We start from the raw sequence: 19,434 nt of genomic DNA, 5'->3' as shown, positions 1-19,434 counted from the left end.
ATGTTGAGCCACTTAAACGTTTTATCTAAAAGTATGCAACAATATATTTAAAGCAAAAAAGTCCGTTATATTCATTACGAAATCGTTGTTTTTGTTTTCACTGCATACATTCAAGTCAAAATTATAAAATCTATCGAAACATATATTAGCATAAAATATTTATTACTTTTATGACCTCGACTGTTAACTCTTCTATAAAATTCAAGAATTTATGACAGTTTGGAATTTGAAATCAGGCCAAAATGACATCTCTGGGCTCTTTCTTAGGTCGGGAGATGTTCATGCTGGCTCCAGTTGCTCGACATCGTATGATGTCCCAGTGATTGAAGCAGCTGCAACTCCCCCTTCATCCCTGTTTCGGAATGGAAACTATTGATACGGCGCTGATCGCTGATCAGTGAATTGGTCACAGGGTTGAACGGCCAACGGCTGCGGAGAGCTGTTCCATACGCACTCACACACTCACACACACACTGCCGGAATGATACCGCTCACACAGACAGAGAGATAGACTGTCGTATTGCGTTCCTCAGAACCCCCAGCGCTCTTTGTGTTTTTAGTCTGAGACTGAGACAGCTGGCGAGCGGTTGATCGCGCGCTCCGAGATCGATTCAGTACGAGATTCGTTTGGCTGGAGGCCGATGCAGCTGCAGCTGCAACTTGGTTCCGTTTCCAACCAGATTGTTGCACAATCGAACGGGTTCACGTTCACGTTCACCGGGCGTATACGCAACGCGCCGCGCTTATAAGTTAAGCATACGTCACGGAGCCGCGACCATTGAACTGCTGGCCAGTTATCGTACGACACTCGGCGGTTGACAACGCCAAATCACAGGTGTGAAAATGGGCTACGACGACGTCATCACCCACCTGGGTGAATTTGGACCCTACCAGAAACGCATCTACTATCTCCTCTGTCTGCCGGCCATTGTCTGCGCTTTCCACAAGCTGGCGGGGGTATTCCTTCTGGCGAAGCCAGACTTCCGATGTGCCCTGCCCTACGAGAACGGCAGCAGCTATGATTTGCCGCCCCACCTGTGGAACCTCTCGTATCCGCAGGACGAGGTGTGCGCCTACTACGATGTGGAGTACTCGGAGGAGTACCTAAATGGCAGCCTGCCCCGGAGCAGCAACGCAACCAAGAGCTGTTCCCGCTACGTTTACGACCAGAGCAAGTACCTCAACAGTGCCGTCACCGAGTGGGACATGGTGTGCAGCCGGAGTCTGCTGAGTGCCACCAGCGACTCACTCTTCATGCTGGGTGTGCTCCTGGGCAGCTTCATCTTTGGCCAGATGTCCGACAAGCTGGGACGCAAGCCCACCTTCTTCGCCTCGCTGGTGATCCAGCTGATCTTTGGCGTGCTGGCTGCCGTGGCTCCGGAGTACTTCAGCTACACCATTTCCCGCATGATCGTGGGCGCCACCACGTCCGGAGTCTTCCTGGTGGCCTATGTGATTGCCCTGGAGATGGTGGGCTCCTCGTACCGCCTCTTCGCCGGCGTGGCCATGCAAATGTTCTTCTCCGTGGGCTTTATGCTAACCGCCGGCTTCGCCTACTTCATCCACGACTGGCGCTGGCTGCAGATTGCCCTGACGCTGCCGGGACTGCTCTTCGTTTGCTACTACTGGATCATTCCGGAGTCGGCCCGCTGGCTTTTGCTCAAGGGTCGCAAGGACGAGGCCTTCGTGATCATCGAGAAGGCGGCCAAGGAGAACCGGGTTGAGATTCCCAGCGAGATCTACGAGCAGCTGGTGGACGAGGTGGCCGAGAAGAAGAAACAGGACGAACTGACGGCCTCCCAGCCGGCGGCCACCGTATTTGATCTGCTCCGGTTTCCCAATCTTCGCCGGAAAACCCTGTTGATCTTCTTCGATTGGTTTGTGAACAGCGGCGTGTACTACGGTCTGTCGTGGAACACTAACAACCTGGGCGGCAATCAACTGGTTAACTTTATGATCTCCGGTGCCGTTGAGATCCCCGGCTATGTGCTGCTCCTCTTCACCCTCAACCGCTGGGGTCGTCGCTCCATCCTGTGCGGCACCATGATGGTGGCCGGGGTCAGCCTGCTGGCCACCATCTTCGTGCCCGCGGACTTGAACTGGCTGATCATCGCCTGTGCCATGATAGGAAAGCTGGCCATCACCGCCTCCTATGGCACCATATACATCTTCTCGGCGGAACAGTTCCCGACGGTGGTTAGGAACGTGGGTCTGGGCGCCTCCTCTATGGTGGCACGAGTGGGCGGCATTCTGGCGCCATACCTCAAGTTGCTGGGCGAGATCTGGCGCCCATTGCCACTGATCATCTGCGGCGCCCTGTCGCTCACCGCCGGACTGCTGTCCCTGCTGCTGCCGGAAACGCTCAACAAACCCATGCCGGAGACCATCGAGGATGGGGAGAACTTCGGCAAGAAGACGGCGCCACAAGAGTCCGCCGAGGAGGGCGGCTCCCAAGAGCTGGCCGGGATGCTCAACGAAAAGTCCGGCTAATTGAAGATCGGATTGCCAGACTGCCATTTAGCTAAATCCACTCTGATGGCCGGCCTCAATTGGCTCGCACTCAGAGCACTTAAACGAATTTAAGCATTCTGCGCATTTCCATTCCTCCAGAGAGATTTCCACTCATTTCGATTTCCCAACTCTGTTTATTTTACCTTTACAAGCGATTTAATAAAAGACAAGTAAATATAAATGCGACTTGTGTCTGTTCAGTCTGTTCAACGAACTTTATGACAACTTTGTTTATTGAGGCGCGTCTCAGGCGCTGAAGCGATAATACTTCGCTCATTATAATAATTAGGTCTAAATGGTCGCAGCTGATAAGAAAAATGTCCAATCTCATTGAGTGCAAGCGCCTAATGCACTTGCTCGACAGCGAAAGTCTCGCCAGCATATGTTTCTATTTCAAATTGGTACTAATTATAGCCATCGAAGGTCCCTTCACAAATCAGTGGCAAAGATAAAACTGATTACTGTCAACGGTGTCATTGATAAGGAAATCAAAGCCCCGAACGCACATGAACACAGCCTCGTTTAGGTCACATTTCAGGGGACTGCTCAAGTATGTGAATCATTTTGATATCTATTCAAAAACTAGGAGGGACTTTCACATAGGGTTCAACGGCCTATAAGAAACTACCACATATATATTTTGCTGACATAGAAGTTCATAAAACAATAATAAATAGATAAAGTTTGATAAATCTATATTCTTCCCACACAAAAAAAAAATAATCTAATAAACATTAATAAAACATAAGGGGCAGTTTTGGCAAGTTATATATAATATTGATATAAAAACTCTTTTATAAATATCTTAATTGAATTGTTACAATTTTCGTGGTTAGAAAGCTATCAGTCTACCAGGGCTCTGATTTTGATTAAACTTATCTTGAGTGCCAGAAGTGGCGTGGTCGTGCCTACTTAATTTATCAAACCAAAAGAAAATTGCTATAAATAGAAAGCCGCAAACATAAACCAACAACTGCTTATAAATTAATATTAACAGTCGACTTATCTACCCTTGAACGACGGAATGATTTTATGTTGGAGGATATTGAATGATGAGCCTAAAGGTATACCCAAACATTCGGGAACAATACTCTCAAACTGTGGCGAGCATGTCAAACTGTCTTGGCGGGAGCTTTCACATTTTTCAAATAAAATGAAAGTTAAAATTGCTCACCAGCTGTGCAGCGTGGAAAAGGGGTTCAAATGGATCTGCCCTTCGGCACACAGACTCCGGAACTAGACGTACTGATTGTGGGAGCGGGTCTTTCGGGATTGGCCTCTGCCCTGAAAATCCTGTCCAAGGAGAGCACCCTGAAGGTGAGGATCATCGAGGCGAGCGATCGATTGGGGGGCCAGCTGGGTCAGAATGGCACCAGACTTGTGGATGGCGAGCAGAAGGATATGCTGGACTTCCTGACCCTAATCCAACTGTCACCCCGGCGCAGGAGAAGCGACAATGGCAGGCTGCGAAGGTGCTGGGATCTGGATCGAGGACTCACCGCTCTGCCGGCCAAATTCGAGCTGGGACGCTACATAGAAATGTTGGACCTGCGGATGCCCAAGTTTCGCTCCAAGCGGTTCAAGTGGGTTGAGGATTATCATCATTATTTTGTTTAGTACTTTGATTTAAATTTATTTATAAAGCCTTCGGGAACGAGTGTCCAACATGGAACAGCATATCTGCCACCATTTGTTCTTTAGCAAGTCGCGGAACTTTATGCTCAACCTGGTGGAACTGGTATGTGGTGTTCCTGCCAACGAAGTAGACTACGATGTCTTCATGTCCGTATGCAGTTCTTGTGGAGGCCTCAAAACGATTATTGACTTGTAAGGGGTAATATCATTCAAATGGGAAAAATTATAGAAACATTTTCATAAGAAGCAGGTATAAATTAGATTTATTCAAGGATACAAATTTGAACTCAAAACTGTTTTAAATAATAGCTATTTCAATATTTATAAATTTTTTCTTACTAGTTCTTTTTTTTTACAAGTAGCAAATTGTAAAGCTATTTATATAAAAAATTATAATTTAATTTTTTTATTTGTGTTTGTGGCATATTTAATGGTCTTAATTTTATGTGGTAATTGTTTCCAAGAACGAACAGCCAGAAATTAAGGTGCTCCCGTCTGCTCCCGTTTCCAATTTTTTTATAATTTTTACTAACTATTTTTCTTAACATATTATAGTATAAAAAGCCATTTACACGGCTTAGTTTTACGAAATAAATGTCTGAAAGCCGCTTTAACTTAAATTTAAAAATACTTATAAGGCTGTAATCAAAATATATAAGCATTTTTAAGTGCAAAACACATTCTGAAACAATGATTAAAAAGGGAGCACTTTTGCCTGCTACCCCAGTTCAGCATCTACGTTTGAAAAATGATTGATTACTACTTGATGTAGTTATATTGAATAGACCATGTATGTGTCAACCGATTACTACACCTCAGTGTACTCCCATTACAGGTTTACGTATTACCCTTAACTGATTTTGATTAATTAGCTCGTAACAATCCATAAGGTTTTATCTTTCCATCAAAATATAATTTATTTCCCACAATTAACTTTTTTTCCGCTCATAAAATTAATTGACCCCATTAAGTATTAATTACTCCTCTCATCTTTAGCTACTTCACCTACCCGAGCAGCTTCTATGAGGTATCCACGCAGCATTTGATCGAAAACATATTGGAGCAGATGCAGTTCATCACCATTACACTGAACTGTAGGGCCGTGAAAGTGGAGCACTTCAAGAACTATGTCCAGGTGACTGATGAGCTGGAGAAGAAGCACACGGCTCAGGCTGTGATCCTGGCCATACCCTGGAACAAGGTGCAGAAGCTGGAGTTTGAGCCACGCATTCCGAAGACCTTTGTGCCACCTTCGGCTACTAAAGCTGGCCAAAATCCCCGCCACCTGATCACCCAGTTCCACCTGCAATATGGCAAATCCATTTGGGCGGAGCTCGGTTACTCCGGCAACTTTCTCAGCTCCCAGCCGCTGGTCAGTGGACACGAGTGTCGAATGTCCACCCTCTGCGGCTACATGCTGCACTCGCCGGAGGAGCAGGACGATGTCCTGGAGGACGTGTTGGATCTGCTGGCGGCCCAGTTTGGCGAGGAAATGCGTCAGCCTCTGGAGTGGCAGAGCTCAACCGACGAGCTAAATACGGCGATGCACAAGCCGCAGACGAAGCCCTGGCATCGGATAATCTGGTCCAGTTCCTCGGCCGTCGGCACCAGCTATCGCAGCCTAATGGGTGGAGCGGTGCAGAGTGGTGTACGGGCAGCTGTCAACGCCCTCTTTGTGGTCCGACCCCAGGTGGTCAGCTGGAAGGACATGCTCGACGAGCGGCCAAAGGGTCCAAAGGAAGAGGTTCGAACCGGCAGACTCAGGGGTCTGCTTAGTCGCCTCAATCTCTACAACGTGACCTTCTACAGCTTCTTTGTTCTCGGACTCATATGGCTGCTGAACCTCGGCTACGCCAGGTCATCCGCATCCTAGAGGATAACACGTGTGTGCCCAATGAAATTAAAGTACCCGTTTTGAATGCGACCATAGTCTGGGCATAAGTCTGGGGGGAATAAGTAGTCGAGTGTCATGCCTTAAACACGCTCATTGAATTTAGTGAGTCTAGCAACGCCTCGATTTGTACGAAATCGTGCACAATTCTCAGCCCATTTCGTCGGCAATCATTCACTTAAGCTTCGCCAACGCCTGGCTGGCTAAATTGTGCTGTCTTTGTAAGTAGGAATTATCATCTCTAAGGTTGTCACTGATGCTGCGGGGTAAGGTATCGAGTGGAATTTTGTGGCACAATTAGGTAGTTTATAATTATTATTTGGGGGTTTCGTTCAAATAATAAGTCATGCAATATTGCAACCATTTACAACCTTTTAAAACGAAATATTTACAAGCATTGATTTCATTTTGATTTATCACTTTATCATCATTAAAGCTGGGCTTTTGTCATAGCACGTAAAGTGTACTTTAATGTTTAATAACTGTCAAAACTCAAATAAATATTAACTTACTTTTTTTTGTATCACTTTAAAAAAAGTTAAACAATTCAATGTGAATAATTTCAGCCATCTTTTATCTTATTTTATGGAAATGGAAAAAGCATTTTTGAAGAAGCAATCAACTTTAAATGAAATATAAACTTTATATTTATTTCATGAATTTTACTTTATTTTTTCCCTGTGCAGTTGCTGTGCCATTTCTAAATAAGGCTTGACAGGCTCCTTAAATTGCCATATATCTCTTTGTGACAATGCTTATTAAATTATAAAGAAATCTGGGCGATTATGTAGATGAGGTCGCTATTATTAGATTAGCACCCAGCGAATTGGCCGATGGCCTCAAAGCTCGGATAAAAGTAATCGGAAACGTAAGACTTGAAGGCACCACCCCATTGAAGAATTATAGATATCCGTAGTTTAATGCACGTGCCTTTGGAAAACAATGAAAGCCAAACGAAAATAATACTGGGTTCCAGCCCAATCCAGCGACAATCGAATTGTTAATGGCGGCACGCCCATGTGCATCACAACATGCGAACGGGCTACGAACATAAAGCTCTAATTGCGGCTAGAATACAGGTATTCTAGATAGATAGAACCGTTAGTACGGCCAACTCTCGAGCGAATTTCACAGATGAATAGAATGCGCCTGGGAAGCGACTAAAGCCGAACAAGTGAAAAAAACAACAATTGCGGCAAGGCTAAAATTAGAATGCGATAACAAAGAAATCCATAATTGGAATGTGCGGAATATATGCCACAAACCAATCCCATCCCATACCATCACCCTTCAATGTCAATCTCTATCTTTCGATTTTCCCGCAGGGTTAGTAGTTAAGATATTGACGTCGATCGGTTTATTGAGTTCAATTGATCTTGGCCAGAGTCGAGTACTCTCGATGCTCACCGATAACGCAGGTTAACCTTAATCGAATCACTTTATAAGGTCACTGCGTAGAAATCCGGTTGGGCTTTAATCATCCCGACTCAGAGTTCTGGTTTAAGTTGGTTCAAATACAAACTATCTATTACTAGATTCATTCACAAGTCAGCCAAAAGAATATCAAAATATGAGTAGGCAATTTTTCTACATTGTTCTCAGCAATCCCATTCAAAAATGCGCTATGCTCTTTGGGAATTTCGAATAGCGCAACTCGAAAATAAAAATGTAAACAACACCCGACTCTCGAATGTCGCCAAAGCAAATGGGAATATTGTAATGAAATTCAGAGACAACGGAATTAAACGGCCTGTAAATGTAAATATGTATATATATCATGAGGTTCGGGTAGCGCGAGTTTAATGGAATGTAAGGGATTTACTGAAGAGAGAGGGCAGGACCATATGTTCAAGTGTTCGGGAGTGTATTTAAATGTTTTTCTGTTGTTTGACGCATTTATAATGAGCTGTCCCAGCAAGAAACGTTCTTTGTTGGTATTTTTTTGGTCTGGATGTTAAAATTATAAGACACATTTTCAAAATATGCTAGATAATATGAGAAAATTAAAATTTTACATGAAAACACAACGCTTTTAATCGGTATCGAACCTCTGTCATCAGTCCATCAAGTTATAGTACACCAGAAATAAAGAAATATAATTAAATATAACCGCACATATAATTTCAATAAATTGCTCACCCGAAAAACGTAATTTGACTACGGTTCGTTGAAAAATGCAATTACATATTGAGTAATTTGTCTGAAAAAATTAAATACGTTTTAAATCTAATAATACGTTTATACTAATTCTGGAAATTTGACAACGGCAGCTGCCACAAATACACTCATCTTTGGTAATGGTTCTGTTTTCAAATTATTCAATTAGTACCCCAAGCATACTCAAAAAATCAGAGCTTTCCTTGGTTATTTTGACATTCGTCGAGAATCTCTCTTCAGACGCTCTATGACTGTGATTAATTTTTTGTTATATTTGTTGTTAATGCTTGCACTCGAATTCGAAAAAAGAAACAGCATAAATACAAATGCCCCCTCAGAATTTGGATCGGGAAGAGCCGAGCGATCCCGAGTGAATCACAGACGGCAGGGGCGGCACTGACCGAGTGCGATGTTAGTACCGCCTCAGCCCCAACCGCCGCCCCTCCCCCTTCCCCTTAGCACCCCCAAATCGCAGAGTGGAGCGGCATACAAAACGCTGCGATCGGCCTCCCGTGGGCTTAGTTTGTGAGACGCTCCCGAAGCGACAAGTAGTTGATAGCAACATCGGCGAAAAACCGGCAGGAGAACGCAACTGCACGCGTTGCATCGGCAGCACCAAAAAAAAATAAATAAGAATACCCCTCGAAAATATTTTTCATGTTTATTTTAACTTGAGGGAAATTTTATTTCGAAAACAACAACAACCGAGTACTGAAAACCAAAAGAAAAAGCAAAAGCAAAAAATAATAAAAACGTGTCGTTGTCCGTCAAAGCGAAGCGCTCCCATGTGCTGCATTACCAATTGAAAAAACATAAACAGCGAGCCCGAGGAGAAATGGGAAAATAGAACCAGCCGATAGATAAACAGCCACTGCAGGAACGTCAACAGAGCCCCAAAACCAAAAATATTACGGACTGCGACGACGACTGCAGACGAGGGGGAAAGTGAAAGTGATCTGAATATCAGTCAGTGGAAGCGGAGGAGCGTCTTATCTACATCTGCACCTCGCGGAGTGAATGCACCCTGACGGATCCTCGATTAGGTGCCTAAGCCAGATCCGAATCTCCATCAAAGAAGCCAAATCCAGACTTTTTGTTTTTGCGCGAAATCAAAAATAGATTGTACCAAGCCAAGGAATCCAAGTTCAGTGTCAGAGACGACACAAAACCTCCCTGCAATCTGCAAGATTCGTTCGTTTGCGTGGGGTCAGTCGTCTGCCTCGCAGAACATCATTGTCATTATCGTCATCATCATCTTTTGGGAGGGTGTGATTTCGAAATTTGAATACCGCAAGCAGCTGTGATATTGCATCTTTCAACATGACCCAATCGAAGGAATCGAATCCGGAGAAGAGTCGCGAGCTCATCAGCGAGGAGGGCATGAAGGATCTGCTCACCAAACAGCTGGAAATCGTGGGCAGCGGCGGAGCATTTGTCTGGTAAGCAGATAAAGTACCCTAAGAATTATTATTTTAATAACGCTAACAAATTGGAGAGGGAAATGGAAATGTTTTATTTGCAGAACCCTTTTTGTACGAAGGGTACTAAGCCTAAAGACACTTTAAACAGGTACTAAGTTAGCTTACATTTTCTTATAAGGCTTTAAATAGTTGTAATTAAAATGGAATCATTTACTATTGCTTAAATTTTCTCTTATTTGTATTAAGATCAGATTTCAGATTTTTAAATTAGGTGTTAATAGAAGAGGTAATATAAACATAATACATCCTTTAATGGTTCTAAATCGATAATTTTGCCAATTTGAGAACATTCTGCATTACTTGACAATCAGGTCTTTGCTTGCAATCAATGTTTTATTTAGATCATTGGCTCTGTGCGGAAAGTGGGAATCATATTTCTGACATATTTCGCTCGAAGTTGAGGAAGCAGTTTTTTAGCTCGGCTCGAATCAGGTTCCACTTGACCCACTTCATGACGAATGCAATGCGCTGGCTTTTAAAGGTTGAGCTTTTAGAAATTGTTGATATTAGTCAGGGTAGTACACTTTTCTCCCCGCGATTGGTGCTTAAACAGATTTAATTAGTTTTTCCGCTTGATTGGGCGCAATGCAATTAGAACCGTGAGTGTGAATTGGCACCCCATCTTAACCACAAGCTACTCACCGCAATTAAACCTAAAATCAATTAACTTTTTGCTACAGTAATAGGTGGGTAGGTAGCCCCTTCCTGATGTTAATTTTAGGCCCGGATCGAAGACTCATCCAGCTGGGTTCCAATCGTGGGGCAACGGTCATGTGGGCGATCGCCCGGTATAAGATTTAAATATAGAATGGAAATCTGGCATATCAGCGCACATTGTATGTGTGCGGTACTACATACTCTATTAGGCGCATTGTAAGCGATAAGGCACTTGTGAATTGGAATCGGGCGATGTGGGATCGTGTCGGGCGAGTACCGGTTCCATTACCCAGATCGGGATTGGGCCATGTAATGGATCCTAACCGATAAGCTCTCCGGCTGGAGGACGCGAGCACTAAAAGTCATTCAACTGAGTCATGTGAGGAAGTCCTATAAACTACAGTCTTTACCCCCGAAATACTGGGAGTGACTTGAATTTCGACGATCTTCGCGGAACTCTACGTGATGACAGGTGGGGGAGTCACGTGAAAAAGTCGGATATGTAAATATTGCGCATTGCGTTCCGGTTACCCGATTGGTTTAATGATTTACGACAACACTGCCGTTCGCTAAATATGCTCGGGCGAATCTTTAACTGCCATTAAGTGATTATGTGAGCGGCATACATAACCAGGCCGAATCATTCGCCCGAAAACCTTCACAGCTTTGTTTTTACTCGGATGTTTTGATCGGCGTTATTATTTGCATTCCAACGAGCAGTTAGCCAAGCGGTGTCAATGTGCGACCGATTGGAGTTGCGTGTTGTAAACAATTTGTCCGGATTCGAGATGTAGTATCTGGCGAAAACAAAATCCCAATTAGCAGTTCCCCATCGGCAAATAAGTTATTGTCACTTAACGTTACTTTTCCCTACCTTCAGGGCCATCTTCTTTCTGTGCGTAACGCCCAACATATTGAACGGCTTCCATGTGTCCTCCTACACGCTGCTGGGCCACCTGCCCGATGACCAGTGGTGCGGCATCTCGGACCTGCAGGATGCCAACTGGACACTGGCCCAGAAGCGGGAGATCGCGGGGAAGGGATTGGAGACCGGAGGATGCACGGTGTGGGACTGGAACTATGGGCGTTTGGCCAAGATGTCCTACGAGGCGGCCCTCAATTACACCAGCCACCTGTCGGAGATCGCCCAGCCGGCCGAGGTGTCCTGCAAGGCGAAGGGTCGCCACGAGTTCGCCAATCCGGAGAGCACCTTCGTCTCCGACTGGGACCTCACCTGCGACAGGAGCATCCAGCGTACTTCCGCTCAGGTTTCCATTTCGCTGGGCAAGTTCTGTGGCTCCTTTTCCTTTGGCATCCTGGCGGACAAGTGAGTTTACGGATGGTTGCTTTTTATGGAATCAAACTAACTGACTACTGGTATCTTTGCAGATTTGGTCGTAAAACCTCGTTTACCCTGGGAGCTGCATTCTTCATTGTCGGCAGCTTCTTCTGCACCTTCTCGCCCTGGTACAGTCTCTTCCTGGCAGGACGATTTGCTCTGGGAGCAGCTTCCTCCGGACTGTTCTATCCTGCCTTCACCATGAGTAAGTCATTTAGCTTAAAATAGGTTAAGATCTAAGTTGAAAGGGAAACTAATAAGTATTGAGGTTCAGCCGCCTTATAAAAGTCATGCCCTAACATAACACAGAATGCATTATTTTATGCGACATACTGCATACTAAGGGAAACACAATTATTAAAAAGATAAGACACAGTTCGGTTTTAGGTATCTGAAACCTTTTCTAACTTCAGATAAAAATCAGTGAGCAAAAATGCATCTTTTATATCAACTAATTTAATGTTTTACCTATATTTCAGTTGTTGAGAACATTTGCTTGAAGCATCGTTCCTGGATGTCCATAGCCTTCTCAGCCTCCTATCCGGTGGGCATGATTATCCTGGCCATTGTTGGCTACATCATCCAGCCGTGGAGGCATCTGCAACTGGCCTTGGCCATTCCCTCGCTCCTGCTCATTCTAAACTGCTAGTAAGTTGACCTAATATTGTTTAATTTTTCAATTCTGAAACTAATAACTTGCCCTTAGCTTGATGAATGAGTCACCACGCTGGCTGATCACAAACCAACGATACGATCGCGTCTACAAGATTCTGTTCAGACAGCCCAGCCACTACCAAGTTCAGCCCGCAGTTGCAGCCTCCGCTGCAGTCGTCACCGATAAGAAGTCGGTGAGTGCAAAGTTCCCAGAACATACATATAGATATTTCTATTATGTCTGCTTGCCAAGCTGAGAGCTCACCAAATCTTTTGCCATTGCAGCTGGAGCCGGAAGTGGGTTTCTCGCTGGGGGCGAAGCTTAGGAATGGTCCCCTAAAGTCCATCATTGAGTTGTATGCAACTCCCAGCGTGCGCAAGATGATCTTCGCCTCGTATTTCATGTTCTGCGTTACCTCGCTGAGTTATTATGTGACGGGTGAGTAGTTTATCTGGCAATTCCTATTTTATCTTGAATTTAGAGTTTAAAAGTGAGAGTTAATTTCGACATTTAATTTAACTTTTTAACTTGGCAATTTATAAATATTTTATCTTAGATAAATATTGATAGGCTAGAAACTCTGGATTGTGTATTCAGAGCCAGAAATACATATCTTATGCTTATTTTAAAACTTGTAAACAACAAGTACCATTACTTGGGTAAAAAACACATTTAAGGAAGCGTCGGGCAAAAGTAAATTAATAAACTTTAACAAGCTTTTCAAATTATTGATTTTTGCAGCTCTGAATGCCGCCAATTTGTCAGTGTCAAGGTATCTGTACATCATTGGAACCGGGCTGGTGGACATACCCTCGTACCTGGTGCCGGTGATAATGCTCCGCTTCACGGGTCGTCGCCTCACCACCATGTTCCTGTTCCTGTGGACGGGCGTGTCCCTGCTGCTGGTCCTCTCCGTTCCCGCCGGCAGCACCACCTGGATCGTGGCCTTCGCCATGCTGGGTCGCTTCGGCATCAGTGCCACCTACTCGGTGGTGACGCTCTACACAGCCGAGCTGTATCCCACCCAGATACGGAACTCGGCCCTGGGCACCTGCTCGACCTTCGCCCACGTGGGCTCCATTTCGGCCCCCTATGTGGTCGATTGCCTGGGAGCCCTGGGCTGGTACATTCCAACCACGATCTGCGGCTGCTGCGTTCTAGTAGCTGGCCTGCTGACCCTCACCCTTCCGGAAACCAGCACGGGGAAGCTGTCCGACAAGGTGGAGAACACTACGGCCCCGGCCTCCTCCCCGGCAGAGCAGCCCGAGAAGCAGTGATCGCAGCAGACTGCCTCGCAACTAGGTTAAATCCCATTTACACGACTTGATTTGTCAGCACACGAGACATTTTTAAATTTATAAAGTTGACAAACTTACCTAATTCTTTATAGCTGATTTTTACTCTAAGAGACTTTTAGCCATTTAGTTTTAATAATTAAAAATCAACAAAACTTCTTTACCTCAGGTTTGCTATTAAAAATATTTAGAAATGAAAAGCACCTAATACATAATAAACTTAAAGTACCTGATTTTGGGCAAAATTATTTTAAATAAAAAAAAAAAATTATGTTCAATTTTTTAAGGGTACATCTCTGAGAACAAAAAAAGACATGCTGATAAATCAAACCGTGGAAATGGTCATTAAAGTTAGTCTAATAAAAAATTCTAGACATATGTATATTACTAAGTTCGTTATTAGTCCGTGCTATTTCTGCATTGTTCAAGTATACATATATTCATTACTGTTCTGTTTGATATCGCATAATAAATATACTATTTATACGTGATCGCCAGAGATCTAGGACTGCACCAGCAGTTGGACCCAATCGTAGTATGGTTTGGTCACTGTATAGATGCTGGGCATACCTTGGATGCCGCAAGTCAGTCCGTGGGACACAAGGCCGTAGATATAGTCCTTGCCGCCATATGGACAAATCAGGGGGCCGCTAATGGATCAAATTATTTAATTTAGTTTCAAGTTGTAAATATATCGTAGACTAAGCATTACCCCGAATCTCCTTGACAGGAATCCTGATTGTTGCCCAGGGCACATACCGTATTCGCTCCATTCTGGGGCGCCCAAATGTGTCCTATAATATCCCGACACTTTTGATTTTCAATTACCCGAACTTCGGCTTCGAAAAGTCTCTTTTGACAGGGTCCAGCATGTTGGGTTGCTCCATAGCCAATAATGCGACAGGATTCTGTGCTTTTCAAGAACTAACGATAGAGTCAATATGCGGGCTGCTCAGAGACTTACCATTTTGGTCTGGTTTCATGCCCTGAGGTGGCAGTTGGGCGAAACGGAGGCCATTGCTGAAGGCACTCCAATAGCGACGCTTCATATACAACAGAGCTATATCGTTCCGAAAGTTTGAGCTACATTAGAAGATTATTATAAATTAGTAATTAATTTGAAATTGGACTGATTGAGTCAATTTCAGTTTTTATAGTTCTCAGATATCTCTTAAAGGGAAGTATTAAACTTGACTCAACGGATTACTCACGGTTGGAAGTAAATATACTCGGCGCTTTCCAGACCATATGGTTCCAGCTCCCCGATGTTTTCAATATTCTCATGGCCAATAAAGGCAGCAATATTGTGAATGTTTCTAAAAACAGAAAAATAGTCCGATTTAAGAAGGTCTTTCGCAAACTGCAGACTTACTTCCTCCAAACACAATGAGCTGCGGACAATATCCATCGATCGCTGATAAGGCTGCCACCGCAAAAATGTCGATAAGAAACTCCGATCGTGATATTTCCCGTAATTACGTCTTGTAAGGAGACCATGAAGGGGTATTTACTTGTGCTCCCTTTAAATTAAGTTCAGTTGTTAAATTTAGTGGCTAATGCGAGTGAGTTTAAAAGTGTACTGCCCACGGTTGACACGATCCGACCTCCGACAATTGGCACTGCCTGGCAGAAATTAGATCCAAAATGAATTAAGTCACTCAACAACAGTAGATAAAACCATATCCAGGGGCTGAGATCTTGAGCAGCCTTCATGATTGGGCTTTGAAAAGACACTGACATATGACCGTCAGCAGGTTGCTAATAGAGAAACAGTTACTATGCAAATACACGTATAAAAAGCATTCTCAGGCACTCGAACAAGAGCCCAAGCTGTGCAAATATTTCCAACTTTAATGCGTTGGTAATTGTTTTCAAATCTCAACGCGCCGGCGTCAGCAATGTCTATATATGTATAGGAATTTGCATTACCTGCATGTATAAACTTATTATTTAATTGCTTTAAAATTCTATTAAAACCTTGTTTAAAAGTTTAAAACATGACGTGGTTCAAATCAAAGTAACGTACATTGTTCTTATTCGGACAGTGTGGCAACGCTCCACTTCCGGAATATCGATTGATTCTGTGAGAAATTAACAGTAGCAAGAAGGTATCATTAGAGATGGGTTTGTGTTTTGCAGAGAAATGTTAGCGAAATGTCGAACAAACAGAGAAATTATAGCGAAACGTAGAACTATCAGAAATAGAGAGGAATGGATGGATAAATATCGATAGTCCCTGCCAAACATCGACAGGACCGATATTTTGAAATTTATGCTGTCATCGATGTTTTTCCACCTCTAATCAGCTGTTTGTGTGGGTAAAAAGAGTCATTTTCCAACTGCTCGATTTCCTTAAAAATGCAGGACTTGAAAAAAGGGGACTCACTGCGACTTCCCAACGGCGATGGAACAGCCAACGATGAGGTCAAGTCCCCGTTTCTGATCGGCGTGGCCGGCGGAACGGCCAGCGGCAAGTCGACGGTCTGCAAGAAGATAATGGAGCAGCTGGGTCAGGCGGAAATGGATCACACGCAGCGCCAGGTGGTGTCCATCAGCCAGGACAGCTTCTACCGGGAACTGACGGCCGCCGAGAAGGCCAAGGCCCAGAAGGGCCTTTTCAACTTTGACCATCCGGACGCTTTTAACGAGGAGCTCATGTTCAGCACTCTACAAAACATCCTTCAGGGCCACAAAGTGGAGATTCCCAGCTACGACTACCGCACCAATTCGCTGTGAGTAGCTACCGGGGAATATGTAAGCTCCAGCATATTTTTCATTTGGATATAGGCTTTATATTTATATAGTATTGTTTATGATTCCTGGGTAATCATTATTTCGGGAACTATCAGCTTATTGAACCCATTAGATTAATGGGATCTATCTAAACACGTTTATTGGTAGACAAGCAAAAATAGTAAATGTTTTAAAGGGAGAACGCTCTGTGAAATGAGAAAGAATAAGAATATTGTAATTATAATGCTTTATTTTCCCCATAGAGACTTTGAAAACATGCTGGTTATCTACCCAGCCGATGTGGTCTTGTTTGAGGGCATCCTGGTCTTTTACTTTCCGAAAATACGCGAACTATTCCACATGAAGCTGTTCGTGGACACAGACTCCGATACCAGATTGGCCAGAAGAGGTGAGTCGTGGCTTTGCTTTATTCCGAATAATATATTAAAAAACCTTCTACCAGTGCCACGTGATATAAATGAGCGTGGCCGTGATCTGGACGCAGTGCTCACCCAGTACATGACTTTCGTGAAGCCCGCCTTCGAGGAATTCTGCTCGCCCGTAAGTTACGCCTTTCAAAGTGCCATAATTTATTACTAATCAACCACACCCTCTTTTAGACGAAAAAGTTTGCTGACGTTATTATACCGCGAGGCGCCGACAACACAGGTGAGGCAGCAGCACCAAGACACCTGTCCACTTTAATTTATTTTTTATGCCCTTACAAAACACACTCTTAAGCGTTTGTAGTGTTTCGTTGAGTTGGTTGCCCAATAACCATAGATTTAGCAATTGTTCTTTTGTTTCTGGTTCTATTAACCCGTCCGAGGACAACAAGACCTTACCACATAGAATGCTTGATGTTTATATACATTTAAGTACTACATGCCTATCAACATTTCTATCCCCTCTTTGTTTTTCCTTCATCTCTGTTAATTGTATCTCTTGCGTTACGATTTTCCGTTCTTTTCGTTTTGTTCCTGTTGTTTTATTGTATTTCTTGCAGTTGCCATTGATCTTATTGTACACCATATCGGGGAGATTCTCGCCACCACCAACAGCGCACAGCACAGCAACACAGTCAGGGTGGCGGCGTCCAGCATGAAGCGAGATCACTAATCGCAATTATAAACTCGCTTCTGGGGCGGCCACTTCCTCGTCCTAACGCCGCGTCTTGAGCTTGTACTAATTGCCAAAAACTAAAGCCCGAAAGCTTATGAAAGATATAGAAAACCAAGGCGCCGCAGCACACTAAGACAAATGTCCATTAATAAGCGCCGGCATCGCTTCTCATTTGGTCTTCTCATCGTAACCAATTAGCGTAGTCTTAAGATTAAAAGTATCTTTAGTATCTACTTGCATATGTTCAACAATACATGGTAGTGTGTATGTAAGCTCGTTTCTGTTCATCAAGATAACCCAACCTAAGATTGCGTTCCCAGTCTAACTCTGGTCTTATGTTATAGCATCAATTTAAATGATAAAGTTAATATCGATCCCTGGGGTCTAACCTGGTGCCTAGCCCCAAATCTGGTTACCTTACGAGGTTTTAAGCACTCTACTCACCAAACCACACGTGTTACACATCTAACTATTGTGTCTATATTTAGATGCCCGATACTTTGTTAACCACTCTAATCAAATTAATATTTGTTGATGCTTTGTTACAAGTATATGTTAATACGAAACATTTACCAGCTCAATTTCCGTTACTACTTTCAAACTCTGTAAGACTTTAATAATTTGTGACTGATTTCGATTTCTATCTGTATAGTTTTGCATAGTTTTCCGATATTTACAGATTAAAATGTCCTTAAAATAATAACAAATAGTTAACTCATTCCTATAACTCAAATATAAACATTTTCTGTTTATCTATTTCTAACCTTTTTCAACCCAATATCCCTTATAAAATGTTATATTTATAAAATAGCAAATCAGTAAATGTCGAAACTGTCAAATCGAAACTATATAGTTTCAATATAAGCAATTGTTCCAAAAGCAATACGTTTGAATGAAAATACAATTTCTGTTGTAGGGATATCTATCCCATTTTTTCTTAGTACCGGGCATCTTAAAAGTCAGCTCCTGCGGCTTTAGTTTTTCTAAATCGTTGGTACTATAAACACTTTAATGCTGTCTCAAATACACAAATGCTAAGATACTCTATTGCCTAGCAAGGCCTGAAGATAATTTGGTGTTTCATTTAGTAAGTACATAACCAGCTGATTGTAAAGCACAAGACACAACAGAGTAACAAAAACCAGAATATGCCGCCCAGCTTAGATGCGACTAGGTAATAGATCCTACTAACTAGAGCTAGATTAAGTCCTTGGCTTAGACAAGACCGCTTGGATTGGGGGAGCTCTGGAGGAGCAGCAAGGTAAGTGGATAGTTTCACGTTGAGTTGCAATGCTTACGAAAATGCAGCATTACGATTTGATACAAATTAATTGACTGTGAACTAATTGTACATTCTTTTACTTTCAGTGGCCATCGATCTGATCGTTCAGCACATCCGGGATTTTCTGAACAATCGCTCTCGCCACGGATCGACCGGAAACATGGCACTCTACATGAATCTGGACTTGAATGCAACGAGTGCTGGTTTCGCGGGCCCAGGTAAGGCCACCATCCAAAAGGCGCGTCCCCACTAACCGTCCGCTGACTGGAGCGGATCACCCCGGATTACTAATCACCCCATGCATGCGATCGGACCCTTGCTGTAAATATAGTACCTTCTATTATACTTTGTGTTTCTCCGTGAAAGATGGAAGCGAGAGCCACCTGGGCACCTACAACGCCATCCGGCGGTTCTCCACGCTCTGCAAAGAGCTCAACATGCAGGGCAACTTCTTCTTCGAGACGAACAAGAACCTGCCCCACCACTAGGCTGGAATGACTTTCGAATCCCCGGAGCAGTACAACCCACGGCAGTCATAGGCGAATGTTAATTCTGTAACCAAATATTGTACCTATAGATATATTTTTTCAGTAAATCGAAGTTGAGTTATAAATTATTTATTCGTGATTTGAAAAAGTTAATCTTAAATGAAATGGCTCAAAAACAATTTGCGGAC

At 43.5% G+C, this 19,434-nt stretch overlaps 5 protein-coding genes across 7 annotated transcripts; 4 read left to right on the top strand and 1 right to left on the bottom strand.

Moving 5' to 3' along the window:
* The first annotated feature begins 421 nt into the window (after positions 1-421).
* Positions 422-2,692, top strand: LOC108136983 (organic cation transporter protein). Its single transcript, XM_017258478.2, has one exon. It carries the CDS (start codon positions 844-846, stop codon positions 2,488-2,490), a length of 1,647 nt encoding a protein of 548 aa, XP_017113967.1. The 5' UTR covers positions 422-843; the 3' UTR covers positions 2,491-2,692.
* A 954-nt stretch (positions 2,693-3,646) lies between these two features.
* On the top strand, positions 3,647-6,070 carry LOC108136723 (putative flavin-containing monoamine oxidase AofH). Its single transcript, XM_017258046.2, has 3 exons — positions 3,647-4,094; positions 4,156-4,338; positions 5,143-6,070. The coding sequence occupies exons 1-3, from the start codon at positions 3,715-3,717 to the stop codon at positions 6,017-6,019; spliced, it is 1,440 nt and encodes a 479-aa protein (XP_017113535.1). The 5' UTR covers positions 3,647-3,714; the 3' UTR covers positions 6,020-6,070.
* Positions 6,071-8,725: 2,655 nt separating this feature from the next.
* LOC108136943 (organic cation transporter protein) lies at positions 8,726-14,112 on the top strand. The gene is made up of 7 exons (XM_017258421.2): positions 8,726-9,633; positions 11,213-11,659; positions 11,722-11,876; positions 12,151-12,319; positions 12,378-12,519; positions 12,611-12,764; positions 13,068-14,112. The coding sequence occupies exons 1-7, from the start codon at positions 9,515-9,517 to the stop codon at positions 13,601-13,603; spliced, it is 1,722 nt and encodes a 573-aa protein (XP_017113910.1). The 5' UTR covers positions 8,726-9,514; the 3' UTR covers positions 13,604-14,112.
* LOC108136944 (elastase-1) lies at positions 14,034-15,362 on the bottom strand. Of its 2 annotated transcripts, none has more exons than XM_017258423.2 (6): positions 15,205-15,362; positions 14,994-15,141; positions 14,833-14,937; positions 14,586-14,704; positions 14,334-14,529; positions 14,034-14,271 (listed from the first exon to the last, which is right to left on the bottom strand). In XM_017258423.2, exons 1-6 carry the CDS (start codon positions 15,359-15,361, stop codon positions 14,124-14,126), a joined length of 873 nt encoding a protein of 290 aa, XP_017113912.1. In that variant the 5' UTR covers position 15,362; the 3' UTR covers positions 14,034-14,123. The 2 variants fall into 2 exon arrangements, with proteins under 2 accessions (XP_017113912.1, XP_017113913.1); XM_017258424.2 differs by having other exon boundaries at positions 15,209-15,362.
* A 554-nt stretch (positions 15,363-15,916) lies between these two features.
* On the top strand, positions 15,917-19,374 carry LOC108136946 (uridine-cytidine kinase). 2 transcript variants are annotated; one of them, XM_017258427.2, is made up of 6 exons: positions 15,917-16,353; positions 16,618-16,763; positions 16,818-16,915; positions 16,975-17,023; positions 18,845-18,976; positions 19,125-19,374. In XM_017258427.2, exons 1-6 carry the CDS (start codon positions 15,980-15,982, stop codon positions 19,244-19,246), a joined length of 921 nt encoding a protein of 306 aa, XP_017113916.1. In that variant the 5' UTR covers positions 15,917-15,979; the 3' UTR covers positions 19,247-19,374. The 2 variants fall into 2 exon arrangements, with proteins under 2 accessions (XP_017113916.1, XP_017113917.1); XM_017258428.2 differs by lacking the exons at positions 18,845-18,976; positions 19,125-19,374 and adding an exon at positions 17,361-18,547.
* The last annotated feature ends 60 nt before the right edge of the window (positions 19,375-19,434 follow it).

This window comes from Drosophila elegans, unplaced genomic scaffold (genome assembly GCF_018152505.1).
Source record: "Drosophila elegans isolate 14027-0461.03 unplaced genomic scaffold, ASM1815250v1 contig_476, whole genome shotgun sequence".
Lineage (NCBI taxonomy): Eukaryota > Metazoa > Arthropoda > Insecta > Diptera > Drosophilidae > Drosophila > Drosophila elegans.
This window is presented reverse-complemented; position numbering and strand designations above follow the sequence as displayed.